The sequence below is a fragment of the Lepidochelys kempii genome, chromosome 25, assembly GCF_965140265.1.
Source record: "Lepidochelys kempii isolate rLepKem1 chromosome 25, rLepKem1.hap2, whole genome shotgun sequence".
Lineage (NCBI taxonomy): Eukaryota > Metazoa > Chordata > Testudines > Cheloniidae > Lepidochelys > Lepidochelys kempii.
The window spans coordinates 8,516,294-8,530,686 of record NC_133280.1 but is presented as its reverse complement, the minus strand read 5'-3'; the positions used below and the strand labels follow the sequence as shown (position 1 = coordinate 8,530,686).

General features: G+C 50.6%; 1 protein-coding gene across 8 annotated transcripts in view; it reads right to left on the bottom strand.

The window, feature by feature from the left end:
- ATCAY (ATCAY kinesin light chain interacting caytaxin) overlaps positions 1-13,758 on the bottom strand; it is a 38,723-nt gene extending 24,965 nt beyond the window's left edge. For 3 of the 8 annotated variants that reach the window (XR_012156159.1, XM_073323903.1, XM_073323904.1), the window contains exons 1-3: positions 8,420-8,721; positions 3,149-3,210; positions 1,240-1,461 (exon numbers count right to left, since the gene is read on the bottom strand). Coding sequence is in view for 7 of the 8 variants with exons in the window: in XM_073323903.1 (XP_073180004.1) it covers positions 1,240-1,461; positions 3,149-3,210; positions 8,420-8,559 (424 nt within the window). In the remaining variant the exon portion in view is untranslated. Of the gene's footprint in view, positions 1-1,239; positions 1,462-3,148; positions 3,211-8,419; positions 8,723-10,410; positions 10,755-10,783; positions 10,916-13,220 lie in introns of those variants that run through there. The other 5 variants (XM_073323906.1, XM_073323909.1, XM_073323908.1 and 2 more) reach the window with 5 other exon arrangements.
- Positions 13,759-14,393: the final 635 nt, after the last annotated feature.

Here is a 14,393-nt window from a genome sequence, read left to right as displayed (position 1 = left end):
CCATGGTACGCCCACACCTTGAATACCAAGTGCAGTTCTGGTCACCTCATCTCTAAAAAGATATATTAGAATTGGAAAAAGTCCAGAGAAGGGCAACAAAAATGATTAAGGTTATGGAACAGCTTCCATATGAGGAGAGACTAAAAAGAATGGGATCGTTCAGTTTTGAAGAGAGACAGCTAAGAGGGGCATATGAGAGAAGTCTATAAAATCACGACTGGTGTGGAGAAAGTGAATAAGGAAGCGTTATTTACTCCTTCAAGTACTAGGGGTCACCCAATAACATTAATAGGCAGCTGGTTTAAAATAAACCTAAGGAAGTACTACTTCAAACAATGCTCAGTCAACCTGTGGAACTCGTTGCCTGGGGATGTTGTGAAGGCCAAAAGTATAACTGGGTTCAAAAAAGAATTAGATAAGTTCATGGAGGATAGCCATTGATGGACTTATTAGCCAAGATGGTCAGGGATGTTCTGTGTGTCCCTAAACGCCCCAACTGCCGGAAGTTGGGAATGGATGACAGGGGATGGGTCACTCGATAATTGCCCTGTTCTGCTCATTGCCTCTGAATGAACTGGTGCCAGTCACTGTCAGAAGACAGGATACTGGGTTCCATGGACGGTCGGTCTGACCCAGTGTGGTCTTTCTGATGTTCCTGTTCTTACATTTGGAGGGGCACTCGAGGGAGGCAGAATGTAATGATCTGTGTTGGAATCTGGCCTGAGGTCAGTGCCCTGGCTCTTGTGAGAAGTGACACAGACTCTTTATTGAGCTCAAGTAGTCAGTTCCTCGGTATTGCACCTCACCTGAGAGATGGAGCCTCTGCTGTGGAACAGCATGCTGGGGGATTAGCACAGGACTGACTCGGGGGGAGAGAACTTCTGAATCACCACCCCCCACCCCTCCCTGGAGCTGTGGGGGCAGATCTTCGCAGGGGACTGGACAAGATGACCTCCTGAGGTCCCTTCCAGTCCTAAGATTTTATGATTCTGATTCTATGATCTTCAGCTGGTCTCAATTCTCGTCGTTCCATTGACTTCATCGTTGCTACGACAATTAACAACAGCTGAACCTGTGTCATACCGTCAGCTGTGAACGTCCTGAGGACAAACGGTACACGACGGAGCTATGTGTCACAGCTGGGGAACACCAAAGCAGAGTCAAAAGAAAAAGGGTTAAAGTTAATCCAAGACAAGCACCAAGTCCTAGAGAAATCCACCCCACGTTGGTCTTTTTTACCTTCCCATTCCAGTTCATTCCCATTGCCCAGGAACTCCAGGGAGTCCGTCTCATCCGGGGTTTCGATGTCATCTACATTAATGTCCAGGTCGTCGGGCGTGTCCAGGAAGTCATCGGACAGCATGGAACCCTCACTTTGGTCCAGGGAAATGTTGATTTCAGGGGCTATGAGCGTCTTGCGCTTCCGATGAGCCCCGTTAAAGTTCAAAGTGTTAGGGGGAGCTGCAAGGAAAGAGGAAAGTAAGCGGCAGCTTGTCCTGATCATCCACCCTTGCACCAAGACTTTGCCCTGCCAGATCCTTGCATCTGTGCAGCAGCCTTACACCCCTGTGCAGTGAGTTGTTTTATCGCCATTTTAAAGGGGGGTTAAACTGAGGCACAGAAATGTTAAGCACCTGTCCAGGCCAAGAGAGTGAGTCAGTGGCAAGAGTCAGGAGTGGAAGGCAGGTGTCCTGACTCTCAGCTCTCTGTTCTAATGAGGTCCCTGCACATTACAAAATACAGCCCCACTTTTGAAGTGCTCACAAAGTCATTCCTTGCTGAGCTGGGCAAATTACTGAGACTGAACTTTCTCTGGGTCCAGAGTCTCTGTTCCGTTAATAACACTTAGCATTAATATAGTGCTAACTAAGTGATCTTCACAAGCCCCCACGAGACAGGTCAGAATCATTATTGCCATCTTATGGATGGGAAAACTGAGGCACAGAGGCCCTGTCTACACCAAGCAGGAAACTGTGTGGCTGAAAAATATAAATAACCATAAGAATAGACCAATTTGGGGCCTAATGATGCTCGAACCAGTATTTGAGCCTAGTTAAGAGCCTGATAATTGTTTTCATGGTTTGGTCTCTGGAACCCTTGCTATGGCTGATTGGTGATGGTGGTTTGCTGACATCACAGAGGAGGCAGCATGGTACAGTGAATTAAATATATGGCTGCGATGAAGGAATTCCTGAGTTCTCATTCTGGCTCTGCCACTGACTTCCAGGTAGGGCCTTAGCTCAGTCACTTGTTCTCTCAAGTCCTGTCTATGATGCTAAACATGCTTCTCTTATCTTAGGGGACGTCTACTATCCATAGCCAACCACAACGAAAGCTGCAGAGCTCAAAGCACAGGGGGGTGAACAGAACAACTTTTACTTAAAGGATAAACTAACCGGATAAAATAAAGCGAGGGAACAAAGAGGTCTGGGGCCACTAATGCAACTGTCTTTGTGCAGCGCCTAGCACGATGTATAGCACCCAGTCCTGGCCCAGGACTGGGGCTCCTAGCTGCCACAGCAATAGATATTAATAAGGATTGATCCTTAGGGTTCCTCTCCTCTCCCTATTAAACAAGTGCTAAATAATATTCTGGCTCTGTTCGTGGGGCGTATGTAGCTGTGGTATCTGCTCTATTCTGTCGGCGTCCAGGTGCATGGCAAAGCTCAATCAAATAACTGCAATGAGCGTTCCGGTCTGAACTCTGTTCTGAGCAAAGTGGATTATGGCAGCAATTGCTCAGCTTATCAATGAGCATCTGGCTTTTCAAACTCTTCCTACTGCTTTGCAGCAACTCACCGAGGCTGCGGGCACAGCTGTGTCCCCGGCCGGCTGCCAGATGGATGGAAGCCATGGGGCATCCCATTCAAGGAAATTGAGAGGGGTGGGACATAATTCGAAGGGGCTGAGCACCCACAACTCCAGTAGGAGTCCATGGGAGTGCTCAGCACTGTGACAATGCCTGTTTCCCCCACTTGTTGTGAATCTGTAACACACTCAAATGGTTCTTAGTTTTGATCCACACGCAAGATTTTTTGCTGAGACTTGAGGGAAATTTGTTCTCTCTCTTCTCTAACCATGGCCTGCTGCCCACTGGGCTCAGCAAAATACCCTCTTCGAAGCCCAACAAGGCAAGGCTGATACTTACAGGATGTGTTCTCATCTGCGGGTCTGCCCAGGGAGTCCATTCCTGTCTCTTCTGGGAGGGGTCTGCAAACCAGCCAAAGCAAAGGGTCCAGGAGGCAAAGAGAGCATAATTAGCAGGAGATGCCACTATTAAAGTCCGTTCATCCCAGCTCCTTGCGCTTCGTAACGACTATCTATAAGTATATTAGGCCCATAGTATTTATCAAGTTCAAGGTACAACATCATTTAAAAATCCATCAGGAAGAAGTCCCCCACCCTAATACCAAATAGGACAGGACCAGTTATCTTCAAGTCAATGCCTCCTCCTACCTAGCTCCCCAGCAAAAGAGATCAATTCCCAATGAATGCAAAGGAGTAGAGGGGAAAATGGGTCATAGGTGCAAAAAGCTCTGAAGCGAGCCAAAAATGGACAAGAAAAGACCAGCCAAAGAAGATAGGACCTGCCATGTATCCAAAATAAGTAGCCAGAGAAGGATCCCAGTGAAGAGAGTCTCAATGCAAAGAGCTCTGGATTGAGAAAGACCTTGCCCAAGACTGGTTCAATGTAAATCTAGGGATGGAGAACAATAGATCTACCTTGGCCAACCCTAACTGCTGGGCTGGGATGTAGGGTCAGAAGAGGCCTTCAGCTCAGAGTATGAGGAGCTTTAGAAGCTAATACTTGATACTGAGCTACGAAGCTATGGCTCAGCTGGCTTTACGTCCCTGACCTTATACGCATGGCAGACGGTGCCACCCACAATGGAGTGAGAGATCGATAGCAGGTCTTTCCATTGTTGATGCACTGGAGAGCACTGGGGAAAATGTGCAAGTTCTACACCTTTGAGCCACATACATTTCAACCAGACACAATAGTTGAGTTGGGTCCATCCCATCTGGAATAGACTGGGAACAACCTAATCAACTGCCATTTATTTTTATAGCATTTTGCATCCCAAGGTGCTTTAGGAGCTATCTATATGAACACACACACACATCGCATCCCCACTGAAATGCAGCCACTTCTGGGGTGCGAGGCAGCAGCCAGACACCCAGCTGCCACCCAGCAAGGAGAGTGGACATTTTAGCCAATGGACTAGAGCAAACTCTCTTTCACCCCCCAAAAGTGCCAAGAGACATCCTCACTCTCCCTTATTAAACTGCATGAAACCCACGTTCATGTCCTGTGAAGGATGAAGGGTTGCGTCAAACCTACAGGGATTTGAGTTCGTGGCACTGGGGAATCTATAGATTCTAAGTTTGATGTTTCAGATACTAAATTAAAGCCCCCAGCAGTGTGTGAATTAACCCTGCGATACACGTGAGGAACATACCTAGTAGGAAGCCGTCATTCATCATCTGCATAGAATCATTGAATATCAGGGTTGGAAGGGACCTCAGGAGGTCATCTAGTCCAACCCCCTGCTCAAAGCAGGACCAACACCAACGAAATAGTGTCTGTCCATGTCATATCTATTAATGGAGGAGGCTCCTTCAGGAACTAAGGTCTGGGGAACGCTTAGCTTCTGCAGAAGGAGTCTCTGAAATATTTGATGGCTGCTGTGTTAACCCTCCACTGAAAGTTCCCCTTTGCCAACCTTAAAGATGGGATGTTGACGGACAGGAGATTCTAGCAGAGCTGCTGAACCTGGAAGACCTGTTCACTCCTCTGCTTGGTGGATTCTTGTAGGGAGGTATTGTTTAGTCATTCTCACTCTTGCACAGTGCCTTACACCCTTGTTTCCTTGCCCACCCAGATGAGGCTCCTCCCCGAATCTAATAATAATAACAAAGTATTCACATAAGAGACCCAGTCATGGGCCAGGGCCCCATTGTGCTAGGCAAACACAGAACAAAGAGATGGTCCCTGCCCCAAGGAGCTTCCAATCAAAGTGTAAGACAAGACACAGCAGATGGGGACAGTCCGATGGAGGCGCACGAGGAAACAATGAGACCAGCATGATAGGTTGTGGTCTTAGCACAGCAGCAGCCGGGCTGTTGTCAAGTTTTACGCATTGCAATGTTCTCCTGGGTTTTCATTTAAAGTTCCTGGTTTGGATTTAACCCTTCCCTGGCTGCATTTGCAGCCCAGACAGCACGGCCTTGTGTGGGCCCCTTGACAGCCGGACGGGGAAATGGACTAAAGATGATGCCACGCAGAAGCCTGGGAGCTCAGCCACTCAGAGCAGGTGGATTTGGCTGCTGCATTCACTGAGCCACAGCCCCCGCCCCGGCCTTCCCTGAAGGGCCCCCCAAACAGCAAGTGTCCTGCCAAGAAGGAAGCCTTGGAGTGTAAAGTGAACAGACACTCTGGGCACGTCAGCACCCACCCTGGGCCGGTTATTTGCGGCCTGACTTTATACTTCTGCCCAAGGAAGATGGGGGGGGGAAAATTTGGCCCATTACATCACTTTGCAATTTTTCTACCCACAACGCTGCGAGCTACACCACAGCCCTAACCTGAACCATACCCCGGCAACTGCCTTTCACTCATTCTCTTCAAGGCCCGGGGTGGTGGGTAGAGTCCCCCTTTGGGCAGGCTAGCCCTGGCTCCGTCCCTTCTGCCTGCCCCCCCTCGCAGCCAGAGCCCCATCCCCGCTGTGCCCAGAGGAGCCCTGAATCCCTCGGCCGGAGGAGCCCCGGTCTGGCCGAAGCCCCGAGCCGGACCCCGCACCTGCCCAGAAGAGTCCCGGGCCCGCTGCAGCCACGCTGGGTCGCCCCTCCCCAGACCCCAAGCCGCCCGGGGGAAAGCATCTCTGGTCTGGAAGAAGCTTTTGCTATGCCCCATGCAGGTTCTGGGGCGGCTGAGGAGGCGGTATTTGCGACTCCGTCCAGAGAGGAACCCAGGAAGCTGAATAGCACATACCACCTCCTCAGCCGCCCTGGAACCTGCCTGGGGCATAATAAATCAAAAACTTCCCCCCCCAAAACCCCACAACTGGGGGTAGGACCAGGGGAAGCACAGCCCCCCCGGCCTATTATACCCACCCCACCCTGTCAAGGCACCTTGCAGAGACTAACTAATGAACCCTTCCTGTATGATTGTGGCCTTTATCTGGGTGGGGAACCTGATGCCAAGAGATTAGGTGACTGGGGCCCAGGGAGTCAGTGGCCTTAAAGACAGGTTTCAGAGTAGCAGCCGTGTTAGTCTGTATTCGCAAAAAGAAAAGGAGGACTTGTGGCACCTTAGAGACTAACCAATTTATTTGAGCATAAGCTTTCGTGAGCTACAGCTCACTTCATCGGATGCATACTGTGGAAAGTGTAGAAGATCTTTTTATACACACAAAGCATGAAAAAATACCTCCCCCCACCCCACTCTCCTGCTGGTAATAGCTTATCTAAAGTGATCACTCTCCTTACAATGTGTATGATAATCAAGGTGGGCCATTTCCAGCACAAATCCAGGGTTTAACAAGAACGTCTGGGGGGGGGGGCAGGAAAAAACAAGGGGAAATAGGTTACCTTGCATAATGACTTAGCCACTCCCAGTCTCTATTCAAGCCTAAGTTAATTGTATCCAATTTGCAAATGAATTCCAATTCAACAGTTTCTCGCTGGAGTCTGGATTTGAAGTTTTTTTGTTGTAATATCGCAACTTTCATGTCTGTAATTGCGTGACCAGAGAGATTGAAGTGTTCTCCGACTGGTTGCAAGGTAACCTATTTCCCCTTGTTTCTTCCTACCCCGCCCCCCCTCAGACGTTCTTGTTAAACCCTGGATTTGTGCTGGAAATGGCCCACCTTGATTATCATACACATTGTAAGGAGAGTGATCACTTTAGATAAGCTATTACCAGCAGGAGAGTGGGGTGGGGGGAGGTATTTTTTCATGCTTTGTGTGTATAAAAAGATCTTCTACACTTTCCACAGTATGCATCCGATGAAGTGAGCTGTAGCTCACGAAAGCTTATGCTCAGATAAATTGGTTAGTCTCTAAGGTGCCACAAGTACTCCTTTTCTTTCAGTGGCCTTAAAACTCAGGAGAACTCGGCACCTCCATGCTATGCTCTGGCTCAAGACTCCCCCATTTCTATCCTGGCCCTTCCTTGTGCAGAAACTGATGAGCCCCCTCCTCCCCCCACAAAAGGTGCAGTGGTTTGTAATACAGGCAAATAGGACCCAGGCACGCCATATCATTTCCCTACCCAGGAATTTACAGCCATGTCTCGGGGAGCACTGAGCAATACAGCAGCCCCGGGTCACAGCTCCAGAGGCAGATTCTGACTTTCAGCTTGCACCGTAAACCTCCCTTTTCTGCAAGATGGTCGCCACTAGCAGGAGGTTCAGCCATGCCAACGTAACAGAAAGCTTTGCTTTTAGATGCCAGAGCCAGAGTCTGCACTCAGTCACACTGGTGCGAGTCCTGCATCATTTCAAGGAAGCCAGTGGATCTACCCGGGTGTAAATGAGATCAGAATCTGGCCCACGCGTTGCATATGTTAAGCAGCACGTCTCGCCACGTCCCCTTGTAGTCTGCCCGGCTGAGCTACGCAGGCTCTCGCGGGCGCATGAATGATGTATGGTGTTCTGAAGCGCAGCACACTGGGCAAAACACCAGGCTGTGTTCCTTCTGCCTGGCGCCTAATAACCCGAACTAGAATTTGTGTTCCACTGCCCAGTGCCTGCGAGGGGCTGTGGGGTGAAGATTTGCGAGTTCAGGGACAGAGCCCCACAGAACAGGCCAGTCTCAGAGCAACCCATATGCTTGTTTTACCTGGTACGTTCAAGCAAGGGGGATAGACTGCCCTATAGAACTACGGAGACTGCCTTTTAAACTGACACACCACCACAGCCATCAAATTAAACTGTATAAACATTCAGATGAAGGGATCATCCCCTTGGAGCCAGGTTGTTGTATATTAACGAGTGTACGAGTTCTGATTAAAGGCACACTGGCCCTGTTTCTAAGGTCCAGCCCAGAGCCCAGCAGACAGCTGTACCCTAAACTGGTAAGAAATAAGAATATTCCTAGATCAGTGCAAAAGATCTACCGGACACACACACACATGTATGCGTGTGGATGGACACACACACACACACACTTTCTGTCTGTCTGTCTTTCTCTCTCTCTCTTTCCCTGGTTGGTTCTGTGACTGTGATCTGACCCTCTGATGCTTGACGGTTGGGTGATGCACTGTCAAAAAAAAAAAAAAAAAGCCATCTGGCGTGGGCGTATCAAAATACCTGCTGCCGTGAGGCTCAGGGGTTTATGAAGCTGATGGGGGATTTCAGATCCTTTTAATTTAGCAATAGAATCTGTCTAAAAGTCAGAAGTACGGGGTCTTCCTTACCTTTCCAAAGGATGCTTAGACTGCTGTCTCCCACTTCCTAGGGTAAGTCTGCCCTTGGGTTTTCCTTCCCACACAGCTAGCTGAAGAATCTTTCCCCTTTTCCAGAGTTTCCTGAATAAAGCAGCTTTTCTAAGGGTCATGGGCCACCATTTTGCTCTGTACTGATCAGCTGATGGCCAATTTCACCATATAAGGCACCTGCTCCCCTGTGCCCCTGCTGTGGATTAGATGGATGCTAGTGACACAGTGAGCATGCTCCTGCATCCACCCTCTAGCATCACTACAGCATCACTGCAGTCACACAAACAGCTGAGACATACTGTAGCCAGGAGATTAAACCTTCAGGGAGCAGTCTTTCCTTGCTGGTGCCACTTAGGTCATTCTCAGCCTGGGTGACAGAGCTCAGCCCAGTTGTGTAGCAGTGGACACCACCCCTTTGCTACCAGGGAACAGGAAATTCACCCCAAGAACCGGCTGGCTACGGGGAACGTTCACATTCCGCCCTTTGTCAGGCGCTGAATTCACTTCGCCCAGCGGGGATCTTTGTAGGGACCGCCTGCACCTTTGTAGCCAGAGGGGCTAATGGCCGCTAAGCAAATACAGTTGCTCAGCACATCATCCGGGCTCCAAGGCAAGCCGGAAGGGACAGTCTCTGTGATTGGAGTGTGAAAATATCTTTAACTCAATTCTCCAACGCCAGCTAAATTCTGCCAGTCCAGCAGGGGCTCATGTGTCAGCTGACAGGCTTGGTTAGGTTTTATTTACATTAAAGGTTAACCTCTTTCCCTGTTTAATCCCTATGCAGTAGGCGGGAGTGTGGTCTGGCAGCTCGGCCAGGGGGCCTGGTATTCCAGACACTGGGGCTCAGTTCACAATGCCGCCCCTGATTTGCTGCGTGGCCTTGGGTATGTCACCTAAGCTCTTTGTGCTTCGGTTTTCCTATTCTGCAAAATGGGAACAAAGGCTATCGACCCACCTTGAGATCGAGGGGTGAAACCTAAGAGAAGTGCTACGTTACTATGACAAGAGAGCGGATTTGCCACAGCTGGAAAAAATGGAGCTTTGTGGCTCCTGCATCATCATAGCAGTGTGACCTAGTGGCTAGTGCACTGGCTCGGGACTCAGGAGACGTGGGCCTGTTGGCCATTGTGTTTGTACAGCACCAAACACAATGCAGGGGGATGGTTTCTGAGCTCAGTTGGGATCCTAGTTCCTCTAGATGCTTCTGTAATAGAAATAACGACAACATTTGGGGGAGTTACGACTGCCGTCCGGTCTTGCAGCAGATCTCCGGCTCAGGGCTAACTTGCTTTCTCAGGAGCTCTTTGCTAGCTTGGGGCCCCCTGCCCCTCCCTGAAATAAGCGAGGGCTGTTCCCATCTTCTAGCAACACAAAGGCCTGGCTGAGTCTCATTCTTGTGCATGGGGAGGACGACGAGTGAACAAAAACGAGCGGGGTACCGTGGGCTGCAGACAGAGGTGCTTAGATTAGCCCTGCAGCTGGGACTTGCATGAACAGAACTAAGCTAATCATCTAACAACAAGGAGGACAGGAGACCTCTGACTACAGTGGTTGGCCTTGCCAGGGTACTGCACTTAACAGGCCGAATTACACAGCGGGCCCACTGTCCTATGAACAGAGGGTGGCTGAAGCCCTGGCAGTAGCAATTCCGCTGCAGCTGGGAAGAGAGGATCGCTACTTGAAAGGCATCCCCACAGCATTCAGGCCGCGCCGCTCCACCCCATTCATCAGCGCCAGCTGCATGGTGTGTCCCGAGTGATACGCATGGGTGTAGCCAGGTGCTGGGTTCAAGCCGAAGACTGGAGCTGGGAGAGATGGGTTCTGTGCTAGGGGCCAGAGGCAAAAATTCGGATTGGATGCGAGCAGATGCAACTCCGTCTTTCTCTACATGGCTGTCTGACAGCCCCGGTGGGGGATCAGTTGGGACCTGATTCTACAACTCATTATAGCATCGCGTAGCAGTTACTCACACAAATAGTCCCATTGACTTCAATCGCCTCATTGGGGCTGCTCGCTTGAGTAAGTACGTGCAGAATTGCTTTCTTTGAGGAGATACTCCCGGCACGTTAGACAAGAGAAGGAGGCATGTCCAGCTTGCTAACAATCACATGACCACTGTGCCCCTCACCCTGATATCTGAGTGTCCAAGAGGTGTAAGTGTGTTGCAAGATTCTTGCCCCGCAAACATTTCAAAAAGGGCTGTGAGCCATCCTTGCAAAATCGCTGCTCTCTGAATGATGGTTTGCCTGAGCTTTGCAAGAACCTGCTTGTCAGACCCAGGTGTCCTATTGCTCTCTAGTATAATTCTCCCTGGCCTCTAGCTGCAGCTCTGCCAGAACAGACCTGGGGAAGTCCTCGTCTTGCCACTCCTCCTTCACCTCCACATTCTCCATCCGCAGCGTGGCTTCGGTGGTGCCCATCGCGCTTGGGGAGAGACTCTGGCCGCACTGGGCTTCACCTGCCGAGGGGCTCGGTCTGGAATAGGAGACATGGCAGCATGGGCAACAAGCTGAATGCTGAGCATAAAGCTACACCCTTCAGGAACTGCAGCCCACCCTCAGCCCCCTCATGGTTCAGGAGCGTGGGAGTCCAGGGTTTTGATTCTGGTCTGTTCCAACATCAGAAGCCATTTGGAAAATTTAGCTCCAGACATGGGTCGGGGTGGGGGAATGTTCAGATCTGACGTGACTGCATCGACTTTCTACAGAAAACACGATGGCTTTATAAAAGCATGAGCCAAGTTGCAGTGGGGGAGGTTTAGATTGGATATTAGGAAAAACTTTGTCACTAAGAGGGTGGTGAAACACTGGAATGCGTTACCTAGGGAGGTGGTAGAATCTCCTTCCTTAGAGGTTTTTAAGGTCAGGCTTGACAAAGCCCTGGCTGGGATGATTTAACTGGGAATTGGTCCTGCTTCGAGCAGGGGGTTGGACTAGATGACCTTCTGGGGTCCCTTCCAACCCTGATATTCTATGATTCTATGAGCCAGCGAGCCCCGGGGCATGGTATTTTGGGGCTACTGACCCCCCTGATAAAAACAAATCAGCTGGTCCTGGAGCATAGGCTCTGTATAAAACGCGACCACAGCAAACTACTTATCGATCGCCCTTTGAGATGCTAGTTCTGAGCAGAGCCATTGAAGGGATCCGCAGGGACCCAACACGCTCCGTTCTGTGGGGTATAGGCTCACCTTTCCGATTTTATTCTGCCGTACTGCTAATATTGACGTTAACAGCACGATCGCCAATGGAAATGCAATACAGGTTTAAAGGACAACAATACAAGATCGGTTTCAGGTTGTGTGCCAGTGACACCGGTTTCCATTTGGCTGTCTCCTGTGGATGTGAATCTCTTCTGTTGCACAGAGCAATTTCTGGGTGATGTTCTGTGTTTGCAACTCAACTAAGCCCCCAGCACTGAGAGAGGAAGAGAGGGGCCTAGGAGGAAGGCCTCCTGTGAGGAAGACGCTGGCTCTTCTTCACTCAGGAGATACACCCGGTAGCCTTGTGGCATTCATCACTTGTCCTGGGTCCCATTTTTATAAAACCGTATGTCAAACCATACAGGGACATGTCTGCGTAGGGGCCTTGGCTCTGTGCCCACTTCCATGTGGTTTATACTGATGTAACTCCGTTCCCTTCCGTGCAGTCACTCCTGAGCCACGCTAGTGCAAGGGAAGGCAGAACCAGGACCCCCGGGCCTAGTTCTCATTTACATTCAGGCCTCTGGCAGTGTGAAGGGGTCTCAGAGTGACTGTAGCTCACTCTTGCTTTGTGACCCCTTTACACTGCCGGTCCATGAGAATCGTGCCCGTCCTATCTCGGGTCTGACCCTATATTCCTGGCCCACTTAAAGCTCGAAATGAAGTCAGTAGGAATTCAGAGTGTGCAAGGATTCAGGATCAGGACTGCATGTTGTCAGATCCTTTAGCAAGGCCCCATATACTCCTCTCTTGACCGGATTCCATTCCCATTGATCTCAATAGCAGCTGAAGTTAAAGGGAGCAGGATCAAGCCCACTGCCGGAGCTGAATAACTGACATGACACACCTGCACATAAGCACGGTCAGCATGAAAGGTACATGAATGTTCAGGCTCAATCCAAAGGATCCAATATACATGAGGTGTCTGCGTATTTAGGGGTTGGCCAAATAGGAATGTATTTTTAATACAACCGGCCAGATCCCAGGCTCAGTTACATCAGCGTCAAGCCTGAGTGACCCCACTAAAGCCAGTGTTGCTCCTCTGGCCCACTCGATGCTGTTTGTGAGAGCCAGTGCGGTTCTGGTGTCCTTTCTAAAGGGGGCCTCCATGATGATGGATGAGTGGGAATGCAGTTCTGTCTGCCTGCTGCTTTAAGGGGGTGAAGCTCTATGGATCACCAAGGAAATCCGGTATTCGGATTTACTGTGGGCATTGTCAGAGGTGGGAGCCAGCCCCGGAGGAGGCTGGCGGAGAGCTGTGTGGCGAAGGGTTACTGCCTTCTCCCCACCCTCCCTCCCTCTGTGCAGTGCTTCCTGCATTACATATTTGTCTTTATCCTGGTGCATTGCCGGATGCGCTGCTTGGGAAAGGAGCGTATTTGTGCTAACGGATGATTTCCTAGCATGTAGGAACCAGCCATGCCCCAGCGCCCATGCAGATCCCAGAGCTCTAATCCCCCTTCCCCAACCCCTTCAAAGCAGGATGGAGGAAAAAACACCCCAGGAGCTGGACCTGGGGTCTCCATCATCAACCCTTTCCCCAGCAGAAGGGAAGCACGGAGGGCATCTTGTACTTACCCTCTGAGGGTCTCTTCTTGCTACTGAGGAACAAAGAAGCTCTCTCCTGTATTCCAGCTGGGCATTCCTCCTTCGGTAGCAGGGGGCTCCTTAGGACGTCCAGGATTGGAATAAAAATACCGCTGGGAAAGGCTGTCGCAGCTGGGGAACAAGGAGCTGCATCAGTGCTGGCCTTCAGTGCAGGAGCTGGCCTTTTGCTTTGGAAATGGATGGCAGTTATTTGTATTCTCTTAACACGGCCGCAGCCACCGCTGCTTGCTCTGCCCGGGGGCTGCCTCGGAGGTATTTGATTATTTGCAGCTCACAGCTGGCTAAGCCCCAGCTCCCTTAAGACAGCTAATTGCACTGCTTTTGTGTGCTGGGAAGGAAGGGGAGGGGTGTGGGGGTGTGGAGAGCTAGCAGCATAAAGCACCCCCCTTTTCAGTGCCGCGGCTCCTCTGATTGGATAGATGACAGCAAATGTCTCCACAGCCTCTCCCTTGGCATCCTAAGCACCCCCAGCCCCTGGCAGGATCCGGCCCAGGAAGAGAGGGGCGGGGGAAAAGCTGTTTAAAGTAGAGCATCATTGGCTAAGGAAAGCCAAAGGCGGAGTGGTCCAAAGCAGGTTCTCTGTCCCCAGTCTCACAGTGCGCCCTCTTCCCCTCAGCATCTCTCTGCACGTGGAACAGAGGGGCTCTTCTTGCTGCTGGGAGCTGGAGTGGGGGTGGCTAGGAGGGCCACTGGGGTAGTGCGGACCTCCAGAGGGCTTTGAGGGAGCTGAAAAGAATCGGCTCTAAGGAACGGGGAGGATGGAACGCAGGTCTGTGCAGATGCAGCCCAGAGCAGATGGCAAGTGGAAATGGCACCAGCTGAAGATTTAGGCTGGGGTGGGGGTTAACAAAGGGGTCTAGGGTGTCCAAACCCCACTGTCAATGGGAAGCAGGTGCCCGATTCCCTTAGGCGCCTATGAAAATCCCTGCTTCTGTTTCAGCCAGCTTTTTGGAAACTTTCCTTGGGCTTCCAGGAAAATGCTGTTTTGAATGCCAGGTGTTACTGCTGAGGTGCACACGTCCGTTGATTAATTAATTATTATTGATGATTTGTATCACCGTAGGGCCTAGGAGCCCCAGACACGCAGCAGGGCCCCCTGCGCGAGGGGTTGTAAAGGCACAGGACAAGAAGGTGGTCCCTGCC